Below are 17,532 nucleotides of genomic sequence, written 5' to 3' on the forward strand. Positions count from 1 at the left end.
AATATAGCATTTTGTAGCCCATGGGGAATTGCTATGGTTAAGTGGGATAATGGATGTAAAATACCTAGCTTAGGACGTAGAATTTAGGAAGCTCTCCAGATATGTTACACTATTTATTATTGTTTTACACCAAACATGTGCTAGGCAATCAGGATACAAACATGAATAAAGGAGTCTCTCCCCTCAAGCACTGAGCAGTGATGCTGAGATTAAGACTTTACCCACAACAAAATAATGGTTAAAATAATAAGTTTCATTATGTTCATATCCCAAACAACCCTAATAAGACAGCATAAGAGCAACACATTGAGAAAACACCTAGGATAACCACAACCTAATCATTTGCTAAGTACTAAGGAACAGCATTTTCTCCCTTGTACAGGTCTCATGCCCTCCCTCCCACCCATAGTGGGAATCAGCAGTTCGTAGCATGGAGGGAAAACACTGAACTTGGTGGACTTAGAGGATTTGTGAAGAGTGACGTTTTTCTGATTACTAACACAGGAGGCATTAGACTATAATCACAATCGCCAGATTCAGCTCGAGAAGAGAAACATCCCAGGTACATCAATTGACATCTGATAAATGTGTCACCGTGGAGCTGGAGCCTAGGGAACTTGGGACTGCATCCTCCGTGCATTTCCTTGTCAGAGCAGAGTGTCCGATGACCAAACTTTTGTTAGAGATGGAATCACTGTATTTTCAAAAGTCTGCTCTGAAAGGCCAACCAAATGGTACAATGCACAAATCCTGGAATAGCAGCAGTTCGGGATAAAGGGAACAACTTAGTGGGAGGCTGTCTGTCATGACTCCAGCCTCACCTCCTCCTCCCCTCTTATCACTCCTCGCTATCCGCAATGGCCTCCTGGCTGTTCACTAGACACACTCCACCCATTGCAGTCTCAGGGACTTTGAATTTGCTGTACTCTCCTCCTGGAATGTTCTTGACCTCGAATATGCCCAAGGCTTGCTTTTCCTTACCTCCTCCAGGTCTTTAATTAAGTACCGATTCCCCTCATGGCATTCTCTATTGCTCTTTTTGCTTTATTTTTTTCCCCCTTAATAGTGATACCATCTATCATACCATATATCTTACATTTTATCTTTACTGTTTGCCTCCTTTGATTGAATGTAAACTCCATAGAGGCACTGATTTTGTTGTGTTTGGTTTCTTTTACTATAAATTATATCACCACAGCCTAGAACAGTGCTCAACACATAAAGATAGTCCCTAAGTATTTGTTGAATGAAAAAATAAAAGCCAGATAACACTAACACAGGAACACAAAGAGGAACATGGTTCCAAATACCAGCATTGTGAACTCTGGGTGGCAGTGGTAGTAGGAAGAGCTGTGCACTGGTCAGATGGGTCTGGTTAAAGGATTGGCCAGTTGGAGAGGAGGAAGAACTTTCTTTCTCCTGTCGATCCCATCAGTGTGTGCCCAGAAGTAGCACCTGGCCCAGCCTCTACCTCCTTTGGAATGCCCAAGCCTGCCTCCTTATGCCTCCCAGTGGTGGCAGAAGTAGCTGGGTGCCTCAGACCCCTCAGAGTTTTGAGCCCAGATCTTCTGTGTCCTCCTTCTTCCTCTTTGTTCCCAACCCCTAAAGGTAAGCCATTCCTGCAGCTTCTGTCTCTGGGTTACTTCGGAATTTGTCTTTTGCTCTTTAATCTGTGCAACCAATTTTTAGAGTAAATCCCTCTTCTGAAACACCGAGTGTGATTTCTGTATTTGTTACGCCACTATACTTTAACAATACAAAGACTTACATGTTTTGCCTATAAAATAAGGTCTTTTTAGGCTCGAAAGCATCCAATATCCAGATGGGTTTGACAACCTCTTCTTAAGGGGCCAGACTCTAAACGTTTCAGGTTTTGTTGGTCATGCATCTTTGCTGCAACTACTCCAGTCTGCTGTAGCTTGAAAGCAGCCACAGACAACATGTAATTGAAGGGACGTGGCCGTGTTCCAATAAAACTTTACTTTGAAAAACAAGTGGCCAGACCTAGCTTTTCTTTGACGACACTGTGTAGACATTCCTCAGTTGTAAGCAACAGCAACAGTAACAACAAACAAAGCACAACAAAAACACAACCGCTCCCAAGATTGGTTTTGAAAGATTGAGGTTGAAACTCTAATTGCCTTGAAACAATAAGAATATCAGCATAAGACTCCAATATATATGCAGAAAAGTGAAAGGGCAGAATATTCATGCCTCAAGATTCAGGTCAAGATGAAGATAACTACAGCGGCTGGCAAAGAAGTGCAAGGCCAGAGGGACTTCCTGATCCAAACCCAGTTTAGATTGCCCTACTCACTCTGCCCTGACCTCAGGAATGAGTCGGAAGTGTAGCCCGCACAGGAAGCCTGCACCAAAAAGGGCATCAGGGCTGCTTTATTCCTCTTTGAAATGAAAAGTGATTCATTCATTCATTCATTCATTCATTCATTCATTCATTCTCATTATAGTCACTTCCTCTCCCCTTGTTAGGACTCTCCTGGGAATAAATAAGACTGGTACGATAATGGCCGACATTCATATTTATAAGGCTTTTATGCCCCATGACACTGACTGACATTAAACCTGTGTAATCCCAGATGACGAGAAACAGCTGAAAGGTAGAAACATGAACTATGTGAATAAATAACCCACAGGCCCATGAAACATTCAGCCATTTTAGCAAAAGGCTGTTTCCTCTTGAAAAATACTCAAAAGTAGTTATAGTGAGACATCAAGCAAAGGTGTTACCATGCAAGCTAAGAATGATTAGTTTGCGTTAGAAAGAAAACTGATTAGAGGACATCAGCATTTGGTGATGCTGAAAGCCCTAGTACTGAATCACTGAAGAACTTTCCAGAAAGATTTATAAGCATAATTAACAAGGCTACTCTCTGCTAAGTGTTTGACTTCCAGGATACAAGGAAAGATGATCAACAGGAAACAAAACTGCCACAAAAATTGCCCTTCCCAGAATTCTCCAAGCAAAGCTTTCAAGAGTGTGAGACAAGTGTTTTTATAGTACCTGCCTCTGGGACTGTTAAAAGAATAAAAAAGTTAAAAATACATAAAGAATCATAACTACAAATATAGAGTTATTGCAGTGTGCTGGGCTGTTCCAGGCATTGTACACTTAATAAGTTATTCTCATCGCAATTTTATAGGTAAAGAAACTGAGGTGCAGACAGGCATAGAGAGTGAGTGGACTCAGGTCCCGGGACTGCCAAGTGCCGAAGCTACACTTGCAGTAAGCAACCTGGCTCTGAAACCTGTGCTTATAACCACTCTTTTAAACAACCTGAGTATTTGCGAGGGGGGGGGGTACACATCGTAGATGCTATGCTGGCAGCTTTTGTGAATTGCTATGGCTACATCAGACATCATGGAAGTGTTCAAATTCAATGTCTGCCATGAATCCAGACCGATAGGTTGGTAATATCATTTGGACTTGCAGAGCTCGTAGGCTGCATCAGACCATAATTTGTCCTAGTGCTGCAAAACCAAAGGGGTACCAGTTTTTTTAGAAAACCCCAGAATTTTCTCTCCAGACTGTTATTAAAAATGCCAACATTGTGGGGCGCCCTGGGGAGCTCAGTTGGCTAAGCATCTGACTCCTGATTTAGCCTCGGGGGATGATCTCAGGGTCCTGGGATCGAGCCTGCATTGGGTTCCACACTCGGCAGGAAGTCTGCTTGAGGATTCTCTGCCCCTCTCCCTTTATCCTCCCCCAGCCCTCTAAAATTAATAAATAAATCTAAAAAAAATAAATAAATAAAAGGCAACTTTGTGACTTCCCAGAAAGGCGGTTTTACCATCCTCATTCTCTCTTCCATGGTGCTTCCAGAAACTCATCATCTTTTCCCTGAACTCCTAAGAAGGAGTCATGAAAGTAGGAACTTAACAAGTTTCTTTTCTTCCTTTCTTTTCATGCTTCCTAGATTTAAAACATAACACAATCCTGAATAACTCAGGCCCTGCAGTTCCCATTTTCACAAGAGTATGAAGTCATCCAAAAACGATAGGATGATTCTTCCTTTATAGCGAAAGCCACCCTAAGGGGCTTCTCCCCCACCATGCTTCCCACCATTTCCTCCACCCTTTCCTCAGCACTTGGAGGAAGAAGCAGGCCCAACCTGTGCCTCCACCCTTTGTCTTCTTTATCCTAGGGGCATGTTTTCATTTCTCCTCCCTCAGCTTCCAGTGTCTTCTCACTGCCCACTTCTGCCCTGTCCTTAAGCACACCCAGGGAGTAGCTATCAGAAAAAAATATTTACCTGACTGTGCTGCCATCACCTCATTTCTCTGCCTGTGTTTATCAGCCAATGTCTCAAATCACCAGTCCACACCTGTGGTCTTCCCCTTCTCACTGTCCCTCCTTCATGTCTCTGGGTCTACCCCTCACTACTTACACCACACCCATTTCTCCTTCTTCAGGGTTTATTTTCTGTACTGTATATTTGGCCTATTAATCAAGTAATTTTAGATCATTTGAATACTTAATCTGAACAATCTTAACTAAGCTAATTGTAAGTTAGCTGGAAGGCTGAGTTATTTTGTCCTCATCAGGCCGCTGCCAGCACTGTGCTCTAGACACAGGAGGTCCTCTACAAAGGGAAGTACTTTACACATGGCTGACTTGACTCCATATTTATGAATATAAGTGTTTTAATCAGAATTAGAGCAAAATTAAGATGTTAATCAAAAAATATTCTTGGGCCCTAGAGACATAAAACAGGAAAAAAACAGGAAAAACTTTACTCCCAGGAAGCTTACATTCAAATGGGGGGAGACAGAGGAACGAACAGCAAGTACGTAATGCCATATGTTAGGTAGCCATAGGGGCCATGGAGAAAATAAAGTCGGGAAGGGGAAAAGGAGTGTCAGGTTTGGGGAGAGTGCTGTGTTCGGTAATTCGGTGAGGGGAGACCCCAAGGATAAGGAGGTATTTTAGCAGACACCTGAAGGAGGTAAGGGGGTAAGCAACGACAGTCCCAGGGAAGAGGAAGCTTGGCAAAAAGATGTGCAGGTATAAAACCTCTGAGGCAGGACAGGTGAGTGATGAAGAGGAGGGAGCAGGGGAGGAGCTCAGAGGGGCAGTGAGGCTCAGGTCACACGGGTCTTGTGGGCCATTGTGAGGATTGTGGTGTTCAGTCTGAAAGATGGGGAGTCATCGAATGCTTCTGAGCAGAGAAGAATGTGATCAGACCTCTGTTTCAAAATGGTCACTGTATAAGTTTTCTGTTACTACCTAACAAATGACACAAGCACCGTGGTTTAATACAACCCCTCACATTAGCTCAGGGTTCTGTGGGTGGGAATTCCAGCCCTGCAAGGCTGGATTCCCTGCCCAGGGTCTCACAAGGCAGACATCCAGGCATTGGCTAGGCTGAGCCCTCACCCTCATTCCGAGGCTCTGGGGGTGGGGGTGGGGGTGGGGGTGGGGAGGGTGTGGTAGGGGTGGAAGTTGCTTCCCAGCTCATGCTGGTTGTTGGCAGAATTCAGTTTTGCACCGTTGTAGGAGTGATGTCACTGCTTCCTTGCTGGCTACCAGCCAAGGACGGCTCTCACTTCCGAGGGCCTCTCACATCCCTTGTCATGTGGGCCCCTCCAAATCAGCAACGGTGTGAAAAAATCTTTTTTGTGCCTCAAATCTCTGACTACCTCTTCTGTGAGCAGCCATAAAAACCCTGCTTTTTTGTTGTTGTTGTTTTGAAGGGCTCATGTGATCAGATCAAGCCCACCTGAAAGGTAATCTCCCTTTCTCGAAGTGGACTGTGCCGCAGAATGCAACCTAACCATCAGAATGAAATCCAGCATATTCACAATCTCAGAGATTGTACGCCGGGGAAGGGAGGAAATTTGGGGAATCATTTTATTTTGTTTTGTCTTATTTTATTTTAAAGATTTTCTTTATTTATTTGAGAGAGAGAGAGAGCGAGAGAGCACGAGCATGAGCAGGGGAGGGGCAGAGGGAGAGGGACAAGCAGACTCCCTGTGAAGTCCAGTGTGGGGCTTGATCCCAGGCCCTGAGATCATGACCTGAGCTGAAGTGAGATGCTTAACCACTTAATCAACTGAACCACCCAGGTGTCCCTGGGGAGTCATTTTAGAATTCTTATTCCCTTGGTCACCTTGCCTGTTGTGATGAGAATGCACTGTAGAAAAGTTAAAGAAATAGGAAGGGGCACCTGGGTGGCTCAGTTGTTAAGCGTCTGCCTTCGGCTCAGGGCCTGATCCCAGGTTCCTGGGGTAAAGCCCCGCATTGGGCTCCTGCGTTCCCTGCTCCACCGAGAGCCTGCTTCTTCCTCTCCCACTCCCCCTGCTTGTGTTCCCTCTCTCGCTGGCTGTCTCTCTCTCTCTGTCAAATAAATAAATAAAAAATCTTAAAAAAAAAAGAAATAGGAAGATTTTTTTCAAGAATTCAGGTGAAAGGTGATGGGCATCTGGGACTGGGGGGTAGCAGTGGAAGTGGTGAGATATGGTCAAATTTTGAAAGAATGTGAAAGTAGAAGTGATGGGACTTTGCTGACCACCTGGATGTTGAGTATAAATGAGTCTGTGGAGTTGAGAAGAGCTGCATGGATCTTGGGCTCAGAGACTAGAGAAATGGAATTGCTCTGGGCTGAGACAAGGTGCACTAAGGGAGGAATAGGTTTGGCAGGACTTTGGCGAGATGTTGCTCTGAGATGCCAGTAACATCAAAATGGAGATGTTTGCTCATACATGCATGTAGAGTTTCGGAAGGAGGTCTGGTCGGACGGTTGGGACATTGTCAGGTTATAGATAGTGTTTAAGGCCATGGGAGTGCATGAGATCGCCCAGTGGAAGGAAGGAAGAAGCTCCAGGATGGAGCCCTGGTGGGTTCAAGGTTAGAAGTCAGACATGAAGAGAAACTTCTAAGGAGAATGGAGAGGACATGCGGTGAGGTAGAAGGAACACCAGGAAAAGACAGAAACCCAGAGGGAGGGGGAAAAGAAGAAAGATCAACTAGCAGGACAGTGAGACAGAGATGGAGAACTGGGCTTCGGATTTCGCAGCACAGAGGTTAGGGACCTTGAGGTGAACTGAGCTGTTTCAGTGGCGGGGTGGGGGTAAGCCTTATTCCAGTGGGTTTAAGAGAGGATGGGAGGGGAACTGTAGACAGAGATAAGACAAAGCTCTTTGAGGAGTTTGTGGTAAAGAGAGCAGGGAAAGGAACTGGGAGGTTGGTAGGGATGTGGGATCCACAAGATCCCCTCCCCTCCCCTCTCCCCTCCTTTCCTCTCGTCTCCTTTCCTTTTCTTTCCTGAGAGGTTACAGCACAATTAGATAGAGAAGAGAAAATAATGATGCAGAGGGCAGGAGAAATAGCTGGAGCCCTATTTCTATGCAAAGCAAAAGGTGTGGAATTAGTGTCCAAAGGAGGATCTGGCCTCCAGCAGGTGCCAAAAAAGTTCACCTAGAGCCCTGGGAGGGGCCGATGCAGGTGAGTGCTCAGAGGGGCTGGTAGGAACGGAGGATAGTCTCTTCTGAGGGCCTCTGTTTTCTCATTAAAATAGGAGGCCAGGTTGTCAGCTGAAAATGAGACTGGAGAGGGGATGCTGGGGCCTTGGGGAAGGGAGACACATGACAGAGTCCTCCAGCAGCGTGAGTAAGGGAGCAGGTGGGGAGCGTGGGACTGCCAGGCCTTACAAGAAGCCACTGACACTGCGTTCTAGATTTTCTTTTCAGTACAGTCAAACCACTTTCATCTTCAGAAAATCATTACCATGTAGATTAATTTTTCCTCCCGGAGATTTAGCAACAAAGATTTGAGTCAAATCTGGTATCAAATCCAGATACCATGAAGTTTTTTTGTTTGCTTTTATTTACTGATTATCTTCTGTTTTTATGGTCATTAGTTATTTCAAATCCTACCTTCCAGGGTCAACTTTTGCAGGTCTAATGTTTATCATTATTTGAAAATTTTGCTCTTTTTGTTTTCTATTGACTGTTTCTCCTACATTTTTGCACTGTTGATTGGATAAAATATGACAATTTATATGGGTTTTTAATTTAAAAATTGAGAGTAATTCCCCTCAGATGTGTCTGACCCGCTCTACTGTCTCAGATTTGTATCTTAAACATTTCAAATTCAATTCCTCCCCATTCTCAATCATGTTAGATGCCAAGCCAAAACAGGTACTGGGCCCAAAATGCCTTTCAGATAAAAAACACAGCATCGAACACCCTGCTCTGCAAAACCTCAGGTGGTTAGGAAAGCAAGGGAGAAGGGGGGAAGGAGCGTTACATGACTAGGTTCTTCAGAGATCAGAGCCGGTTTGCCATCTATTTTCTTTTGTTAGCAAATTAAATCATTAAAATACATGGTATGCCTACATAGACCGCCCCCCCCCCCCATTTCTTTCTTTTGGAATTCCCAATTCAACTTAGGTAATTCCCCTTCCCCTTCCATGTGTTAAGGAAGGAGTTTCCTCCTTGTCCCAGAAAGGTGAGTCTTGATTAATCTAATTCAAAGGAAAATCCAGAACCCAACATTCATTACCCTTGCGAGTGATCAGATTAGAATGGACGAGTGACACAAATCTGGCCAATGAGATGTGAGGGAAAGTCTGCCTTGGGCCAAGAGCCTTCTGGAAAAGCTTTCCCTCCCTGAGAGAACAGACTACGAATGAGGAACAGCACCATCTTCTGCCTTGCGAAGGAGCTGTGTGAGCAAATGATGTGCTTCTGTGGCAATCATGCTCGACCTGAGAGGACAGGCTTGAGACACAGGCTGACAGTCGGAGGAGGGGAGCAGCTGAAAAGACAGAAAGGTGCCAGGCTTTTGAGGTTGTTGTTGGACCACTGCGTCAGCAAACTCTAGAACTGCCTCACTTCTACACGTCCAGTTATGTAAGATGCTAATAATAGGACAATAGTAACACTCTCTAGTTTACATTTTTTTAAAAATATTTTATTTATTTGAGAGAGAGCCAGAATGGGTGGGGGTGGGGGACAAGGGGAGAAGATGGAGTGGGAGAAGCAGACTCCTCACTGAGCAGGGAGCCAGCTGGACCCTGGACTCATGACCTGAGCTGAAGGCAGATGCTTAACTGACGGAGCCACGCAGGCGTCCCTGTAACACTTCATAGTTTAAACAACTTTTGGTCAGGTACTCTGTTACTTGCAGCCAGAAACATTCTGTTTGACACAGTCCTCCTACAGAACCAGGGGCCATAATTGTTGAGGACAATACGTGGAGGTGAACTGTATGCCTGGGAGGCAGTCTGGTGACTCCAGGACTGGAAGGATTGTATTCGGGCTCATTAATTATTAACCCTTTATGCCTGGTTGGTTTCTGTACAGACTTCCCTGGACAGCATTTATCGCTGCCCGTTAGTGCTTCCATAGTACTTTGATCATTTACCAGAAGGATACTTAGCCCTTTTTACTACAGTTAATGTTTATGTTTCCTTTAATATTGGGAACTGTTTGAGGATAAGGGCAGTATCTATTATTTTTATATTTCTCGTGGGTAACAAAGCACCTGGCATGTAGAAAATATTCCATAAATATTTGCTGAAGTGAGATGACCATCTGTCGACAGTTATGAGCTAGGTGCACAATGGAGAACGCCTCCCTGAGTCCTGCCTCCTGCTCCCTGAAGCAGACTCAGCAGGACAAAGGAATTAGTTCAGAGGAACCACTGTCGATTAGCTCTCGTGGGACAGACAGAGCCCTGAGAACATGAGAAAGTTCTCCACTTGGACTATGCAGACAGCTGTTCAAGGAGTCATCCTTATCTCTTCTCCTTCCCTCACTCTTCATTTCTTCGCTCTCCACCTCACACTGTTTGCGTCCAAAGTACATCCCGTTTTCTCTCTCTTTCTCTCTTTTTTTTTTTCGTTTTACATCTCCAATACTACCACCCTGTCCAACCTGCCATCATCTCTCACAAATGCCCCCCACCCTCCTTCCTCTATTATGTATGAAGGAGTCAGGGACATTTTTTTAAAAATGGAATTAAAATCATTTACATTCATGTTTGGAATAAAAAGAAACTCCTTTCCATCTCCCTCTGCCTTCTCTATCACACTTAATTTTTGTCCTAACGCTCTTCTTGTCTGAAATGACTCGTGTGCTTGCCTCCCCCCTGCCTGCCTCACGGACGGCCAAGGGCTACGGGAGCAGGTGCCTCCTCTCTGCTGTTTAGGGCCAGCTCCCCTAGACCCACAATAACCCCTGACATGCAGTGAGTGTTCCATACATGTTGGTGAGTTCGCAAATCCTGACTCTGGCCAGCATGGGACCTCAGCTCTGAAGAGCTGTTAAGTCTTATAGTACAAGTTTCCTGCCAAAATAAAAGAAAAAAGGAAAATAACAGGGGAATAGAGACACCATGAAACTCGTGGACCTGAGCTTGAGCAGGTCAGGCTTTAAAAAAAAAAAACTGAGGAAAATAAGAGGAAAAGGTCTCAGCTCCACAGAGATGGCGTTAAGGCCACTGGAACCACCCAACCAGTTCTGGAGGACCCCGTGTGAAGTCGGGGAAGAGGTAAGTGGTAGTCCCCATTTGATACCCCTCCTGCTCCCTCTTCCTGCATTATACAGCCTGAGCCACTGTAGACCTTAGGGTGCCAGGAACAAAGTCCCTACTGGCTTGGGCTCTGAATGGAATTACCAAGCTTCTTGGGCCTGAGATGCTGAAATATGTGTTCCAAGCTCATGAGTCTATTTGTTTCCCCAGTGACCCAAATAATGAAGAAATGTGCACATAAATGTATACGGGTAACTAAAGCCAATGGTTTATCATTAAGTTTAAAAAACTTCCTAGGAAGTTATGATTTTGAAGTAAAATACAAAGCTGAAAATACAGTACTTGGCAAAAATAAAACAGCTAACTCAGAAGTTTTGATTTTGTAGTTTTAGTTTACTCTCAGATTGAGAGACACACCCTCCTTTGGAGGTCATAATGGAGCTATGAACACTAAAGGTAAAAATATTTACAAGATAATTGATTTACAACAATGAAAGGGTTAGCGTCAAACCATAAAGCCCTGATTAATCATTCACTTACAAAAATTTCCACCGAAGCATTTCTTTAAAACAGCTATGGATGCAAATCAGCAGACTCCGGAAAGGCTCAAAGTCAAAAGGCTTGGATTCCCCAGTTCTAGGACTTACTCTCAAAGCCCTAAACTTGATGCCTCAGTTTCTTCAGTATAACAAGTCAAGATATTAATATCTTAATGGATTGTTCCGTGAAGATCAAATAAAATAATATAACATGCATCAGAAACCAAGTAGGTGTAATTGAGTGCAAGGAGCAAATCTGGATTTACTACCTATGAAAAACAGGTCATAAGACCAATCCAAAGGGCGGGATGTCAGCCCTGAGCTGGAGGTCACTGCCTGTCTTATATAGGAATGGAGGCAAAAGCAGCAGGTACTTTTCTTTTCTTTTTTTTCTTTAAGCAGGCTCTGTGCCAAGCACCGAGCCCAATGCGGGACTCGATCCCAGGACCCTGGGATCATGACCTGAGCCAAAGGCCCACGCTTAACTGACTGAGCCACCCAGGCATCCCCAGCGGGTACTCTTCTTCAGAACAGTTGGCATCCAGGGATTAGCAGCCATGAAATTATAATATAGGGAAATTGTAACTTTATGCTAATAAGGCTACATGAATTTATACTTGATCAAACCCAGCAGAATGATTTGGAGTTTAAGAGCACCAGCTCTAGAGTCACACTGTCTGAGTGTGAATCGCAACTCTGTGGAGCTTGGAGCAAGTTCCTTAGCTTCTTCAGTAACTAGCTTCTATGATGACCCCCGGTGATCTCCACTGCTAGTGCTCACGCCCTTGTGTCATGCCCTCTCACATTGTGTCAGGGCTGGCTTGGGTGAGCAACAGAATACAGCAGAAGTGGCAGCGTATCGCTTCTGAAGCTAGGTCACAACAGAGGCTCTGTGGCTTCCTGTTTGGTTGCTCTCTTGGATCCTTCATTGCACCCCATAGAAAGGCCCACATGGTGGGGAACCGAGATGTCTAGCTAACAGCCATGTGACGGAGCTTGGAAGTGGATCCACCAGCCCCAGTCAAGCTTTCAGATGACATCTTGATTAAAACCTGATGAGAGACCTGGAGCTAGAACCTCCCAGCTAAGCCACCACCAAATTCCTGACCCACAGAGAATGTGAGATAACAAATGTTTGTCATTTTAAGTGTTCGTGTAATTCATTATGCAGTAATAAATAATTAAAGTACCCTCTCAAAGTAAAATTTACATTTCTGTAAAAATGGAGATGATAATGGAACCTCTCTCAAAGGGTTGTCTTAAGGATCAAATGAGAAGTACGTTGAAAGCTCTCAGCCTCATACCTGGCACAGAGTGAACGCATGTTAACTATTATCACATGTCCGCATGCCTTCTCTTCCGTAAGCGAGGTGGTCCTGCATGTGTTTACAGCCACATTTCCCACGGGATCAGCACTTTGTTAAGTACACTGATCCAGCTTCAGTCAGTCATTTTACATTGTCTTTCTCTATCCATCAACTGGGCAAACAGTCTTCCCTCTTCCTCTCTGATCCCTTTTGGGGTGAGAGGCAAAATCTCTAAGAGAGAAATTTAAGGTACATACTGTGGCTAAGGAACCGCAAGAGCTGACCTGAAAAAGACCAACCCACTGACCTCATGAGCACTTGACAAAGGTTGACCATAGTTGGCTGAACTGGCTGAGGTCAACTCGAGCTTTTACGGGGCTCGCTGTTTAGAAATTGTCCTCCGAAATATACAAAGCTTTCGTTCAGTCTCATTTAAGGGCTTTTAAACCTGGAATAGATCCTGGACTTCCTCGGGCAAACTTCATAGATGTTATCTTTTCTTTCTCTGATTATTCCTGTCCCCTTCACATTTGGGTTTCCTTTTATTACTGATGGATGGGTGAGCAGTCAAACTTCCTATGCACTCAAAGAAGATATTGAGGAAATTTACTGCAAAAGCAGTGAAAAGAACAAAAGAAGAACAGATATGTTTCTATCCCATAATAAAACTCCATAATAAAACGATTTGACAAATAACCACTCAATAATAAAACTATTTGACAAATACTTCATAATATAATGTGAAAGGGGAAGTAACGGGATCACAAATATTGAGTCAGAGGTTTTATTACCACTAAGCCATGAAGATTTCTATACTTTCATTAAGAGTAATGACTCTGGGAAACTGCATGTTTAAATGTAAAATCCTTCTATAATAGGATATCTGAAGTGTTTAAAACAAAAATACAATCTTTTATAATACACACAGAAGAAGATGAACTTTTAATTTTGCTGGACGAAATGCATAATTCCTGACCTCAGGGAGTTTATATTCCAAAAAAAAAAAAAAATACAGTAGTATTAAGCTCATTCCTCTCTGTCTCTCTCTCTCTCTCTCTCTCTCTCTCTCTCTCTCTTCTGGGTGTGTTTAGTTCTGCTAAAGCCAGTATTTCATATGGAAACACTTAACCTTCTCTTAAACCAACCTCTTGGGAGATGTACTTGGTTTGCTCATTTCTTCCTCCTTCCTTTTGGCTGTTTATTTCTTAGCTTTCCACATGATCTAGGACTTTGTTTTTCTATCAAAATCTTCGTCCCTCCCCTTCCCTTCTTTTCTTCCTTCCTTTTCTTTCCATTCATCTTTCCTCTCTCCTACCTCCTATCCTCTTTTCCCTTCTAGTACTTTATTTATTTATTTATTTATTTATTTATATCTTTTACTCTAAACCTAGATTGACACTATGGAGAACATTTCTGGGTGGTGACTCTGGATTCTTTGTGCGAATGCTATCCTTCATTGTGGCACAGCCCAGGAATGAGATTGTTGATTTAGTAAAAATGCCACATTCCTGAGCTTTCATCTACCATAAAGCAGCAGTTGAAACTAGATGATTTCTCTTTTCTCCTGAAATATATATATACACACATACCAATTAAGAAATATGAGAAGAGAAATAACTTGGGTGTTATTTCCTAAGTGTAAGTAAGGCACACAATGAAACCACGTACCCACCCTCCCCTTCCTTTTATGTTTAATCAATTACTGAAGTCTAATTGTTCACATTTCTGAGTAGCTTGATAGCCTCCAAATTCTGCTCTGCCCCATCAGCCTTCTGGGACACCTCCCTGTTGCCCCTCTAGCCTTGCCCCACTCAACCCACATTCCCACTGTCATGCCCAACAGTCTGGGCATGTGCAAAATTCTCCAGTAGTTCTCATCATCTGCAGGTTAAAATCAACTCCATTTGCTGCTGCCCGCCCTGCTCTTCCACTGGGAGTCCTTTTATAATCCAATTAGAGGACGTGATCTTATGTCTCTGTGACTCATAAGGAGTTTACATTTTCTGGAAAACCTTATCTCCAGACACTGATAACAACTATTCGAGCATCCCCACAGAAGACACTTCTCGTGAGAAGACTTCCCTGACATTTCCAGAAGTAATCCTCCTAATTCACACGGAAGTTTGCTCAAGCCTCTCTAAAGTATTTTATCAAATCATAATGCTTAGATGGAGACACATGAATCTCTGGAGAAGTCCCTATCCAAAGAATGTTCTTGAAATATTTGTCCAAATTTCATTTGGGAAAGAGACTTGGTGTGGTTTAAAGGAAACGGCAAGACTGCTCCTCCCCAGTGTGTGTGGCCGACCTGGCGAAGCAAAATTCCCTGTAGTTAACTTGACCAGACCCCCTAGAAGGCAGTCGCATGACCCAAGCCCCAAGGTCATTTCACAGCCTATTTCCAGTGGCTTACCAAGGTTCAGTGTTCCTTCCAACTTTCCTTAAGGAAAGTCCTGATAATTACAGTTTTATACCCATCCTTCCAGTGACGCTGTGGTGGCTAGTGATGTTCTGGAGACAAATGGACTATCTGGTTACTTTGATTTTTTGCATATTTGTCTCCCAGTAGATATAAACTTCTTGAGGTCAGAGATCTTTACAAATTTTAATCTTTGTATTTGCAGCGAGTAGCACAGTGCCTGGGACATAATGTCAGCCATGTGACTATTTATTGATTGTATGGATGACCCAGTCTTACAACAAATTTTATTTATTTATTCGAGAGAGAGAGTGAGACAGAGAGAGCACGAGCAGGGGTGGGAGGTAGAGGGAGAAGCACACTCCCACTAGGCAAGGAGCCCAATGCAGGACCCTGAGATCCCGACCTGAGTGGAAGGCAGACACTTAACCAACTGAGCCACCAAGGCGTCCTGGATGACCCATTCTTTCAACTAAGCTTTGTGTGTGTGGTTGTTTAAATATACAAAGTATCGCTTTACGACAACCATTGTATTTTAACACAAAGTCAAATGTAAGGGAACTGATGTCTGCCACTGAATTGTCTCAAATGGTGGTAACCATTGCTTTCTTAACTAAAAGTCATTATCAATAGGTCAGCACACTCAGGTACTTAACCTTCGGCACCTTTGCCCTGGCCCTGAAATTGCCAGGCGAACAGTTCTTGACAGCTTCACAAACTAATTCTGAACTGTCACCTTGAAATCTGGAGAAGACCCCTCAGTATGTGAGCACTGTCTGCACATTTCCTGCTTGACTAGACCATCCAGAGAGAATGCTTCACTAGAATGTGTAATACTGAAACGAAAGTAAATATTTACTAAAAGGAAAGTAAGGCCAGAAGAAACCCAAACTAGATGTTCTCACTTGTTTGCATCCAATAATGTGTATCCCATTACAGGAATGTTTTATAGTACGAGCTAGAGTTGAACTGCGTCAGGCAAGCTAAAAAAAATGAAGGCGGCTTTAAATGAAAGAATCCACCAAACATCACTGGTCCCACCCACCCCCGATTATTACCATGTACACCAGCTTTACAATTTACTATGACATATTTCTATAAATGGTCAACTAGTTATTTCTCTGCATCTTCACTCTCTGATTAATGCATTTTCATCACCCCAGAAGGAAAAGAACCTGGGTTCCCCATGTAGTCTTTTCTCAAAACTGTATTTTGGGGCTTTTCCTTCTCTTATTTTTTCCCTTCTTTTTCGCCATCCTTGCTACAGTTTGAAACCTTTAAACACCACATCTTTTCCTTTGAAGATCACAACTACAAAAGTTTTTCTTTTTAATTTAAACCATATTAAATTTAAACATTTAAACTTGAATTTAATAAAAAGAAATCCTAAGACTTCTCCTTGATTTTGGGAAGCATGTATTTATGATGCAAGGCTCTTGCAGCCTGAACACTGGAGACCCCACCAAGGCCATCCAGCCATTCCCTAGAAGCAGCAACAACATCAGGGGAGCCTCAGCTACAACCTAGTGCACTGGTCCAAGCCCCCAGCAAGATCCTTAGTTCTCCGCAGTGTGGTAAGATAGAACCTGACCTGGTCTCCAGCTGTCTTATCTTTCGCAAATGTTTCAAACTTACTGCCTTTGTTCAGCAGAACCACGGGCACGGTGATGACGGTGACGAGCGCAGCAAGCCCCAGCAGTCCCAGGAGCACCTTCCACGGCGTCTGCAAGCAGGGCAGATCGTGTCCAGTTAGAGTGAGCCCTTTGGCCCCAGTCTGGTACAGGGAGAGGGTCGGGGCCCGCGCTGCACCCTAGGCAGCGGGATTTGCCCATGGGCGAACATCGGAAGAGGGGCACAGTGAGCTGAGAGGAGTGCGGAGGTAGCAAGAGCGGTTGCCCTTGAACTTGTGGCATCTGAGCACATTAGCGTTTGCTTCTCCACGGTGTCCTGCACGTCAGAAGCCAAGTGAGGGTTCGAGCGTGCTTTTTATGGGGGGGGGGGGCTCTCTGCGTCCTCCCAGGCTTGGCGCCGGGTTCTAGCAGAAACCCCGGGGGGCCGAGCACCAGGCGGGGGCTCTGGGACGTCCCTTCACCTGTCAGAGGGTGGCCCTGGAGCTTCCGCCGAACGGGAGCTCCTGGTCCCGTTCCTCGAGCTTCGGGGTCAATTTGGGGGGAGAGTCTGGTGAAGAAGCACCTACGACTCGACCCTGGGGTTCGGGAAAGGCGCTCCTCACTCACCTTCATCGTCGGCTTGTGCCCGGAACTGAGTGTTCGGAGCAGGAGCGCAGGCAGAAGTCAGGCGAGCCGCAGAGACGCGCGTCCAGCTCCGCCGCTCGGGGCCTCAGAGTCACTCGGCGCTCCCAAGTTTCTGCCCCGAGTTAAACATTAGTGAGCGCCCAGCCCGCTCGGTATAAAGGCCGCGCGGGTAGGCTGCGGGCGAAGGCGCGCCGGGCGCCGGGCACTGGCATCCCGGCCGGAGGGCGCCCGAGAGGCACCTCCCCCGTGTGCCGGGCGCGGGGCGGCAGCCGGGGCGCGCAGGGCGCAGGGCCCCCGGGACGCGCGGGCGGGGTTGCGAGAGCCGAGCCGGGGTGAGCCTGCGCCTGGCACCCGGCGCGCACGCGGTGGTCCGCCCTCGCGGAAAGGGACCTTGGCGCTCGGCTCCCATGGGGTCTGCAAACTAACTCACGGCTCACTGCCGGCAGCCCAACTAAAACCCAGGCCTCTGTCTTTTGCTAGTGAAAGTCTGTTGGGAAGTAGTGTTGTGTTTAAAGCT

The 17,532-nt window shown here is 45.0% G+C and overlaps 1 protein-coding gene across 1 annotated transcript in view; it reads right to left on the reverse strand.

The window, feature by feature from the left end:
* DPP4 (dipeptidyl peptidase 4) overlaps positions 1–17,298 on the reverse strand; it is a 77,830-nt gene extending 60,532 nt beyond the window's left edge. The window contains exons 1-2 of the mRNA XM_048214178.2: positions 16,998–17,298; positions 16,396–16,483 (exon numbers count right to left, since the gene is read on the reverse strand). Of these exons, the coding sequence (XP_048070135.1) occupies positions 16,396–16,483; positions 16,998–17,003 (94 nt within the window). The 5' untranslated portion in view covers positions 17,004–17,298. The remainder of the gene's footprint in view (positions 1–16,395; positions 16,484–16,997) is intronic.
* Between the last annotated feature and the right edge of the window lie 234 nt (positions 17,299–17,532).

Source organism: Ursus arctos, unplaced genomic scaffold (genome assembly GCF_023065955.2).
Source record: "Ursus arctos isolate Adak ecotype North America unplaced genomic scaffold, UrsArc2.0 scaffold_1, whole genome shotgun sequence".
NCBI classification, from domain to species: Eukaryota; Metazoa; Chordata; class Mammalia; order Carnivora; family Ursidae; genus Ursus; species Ursus arctos.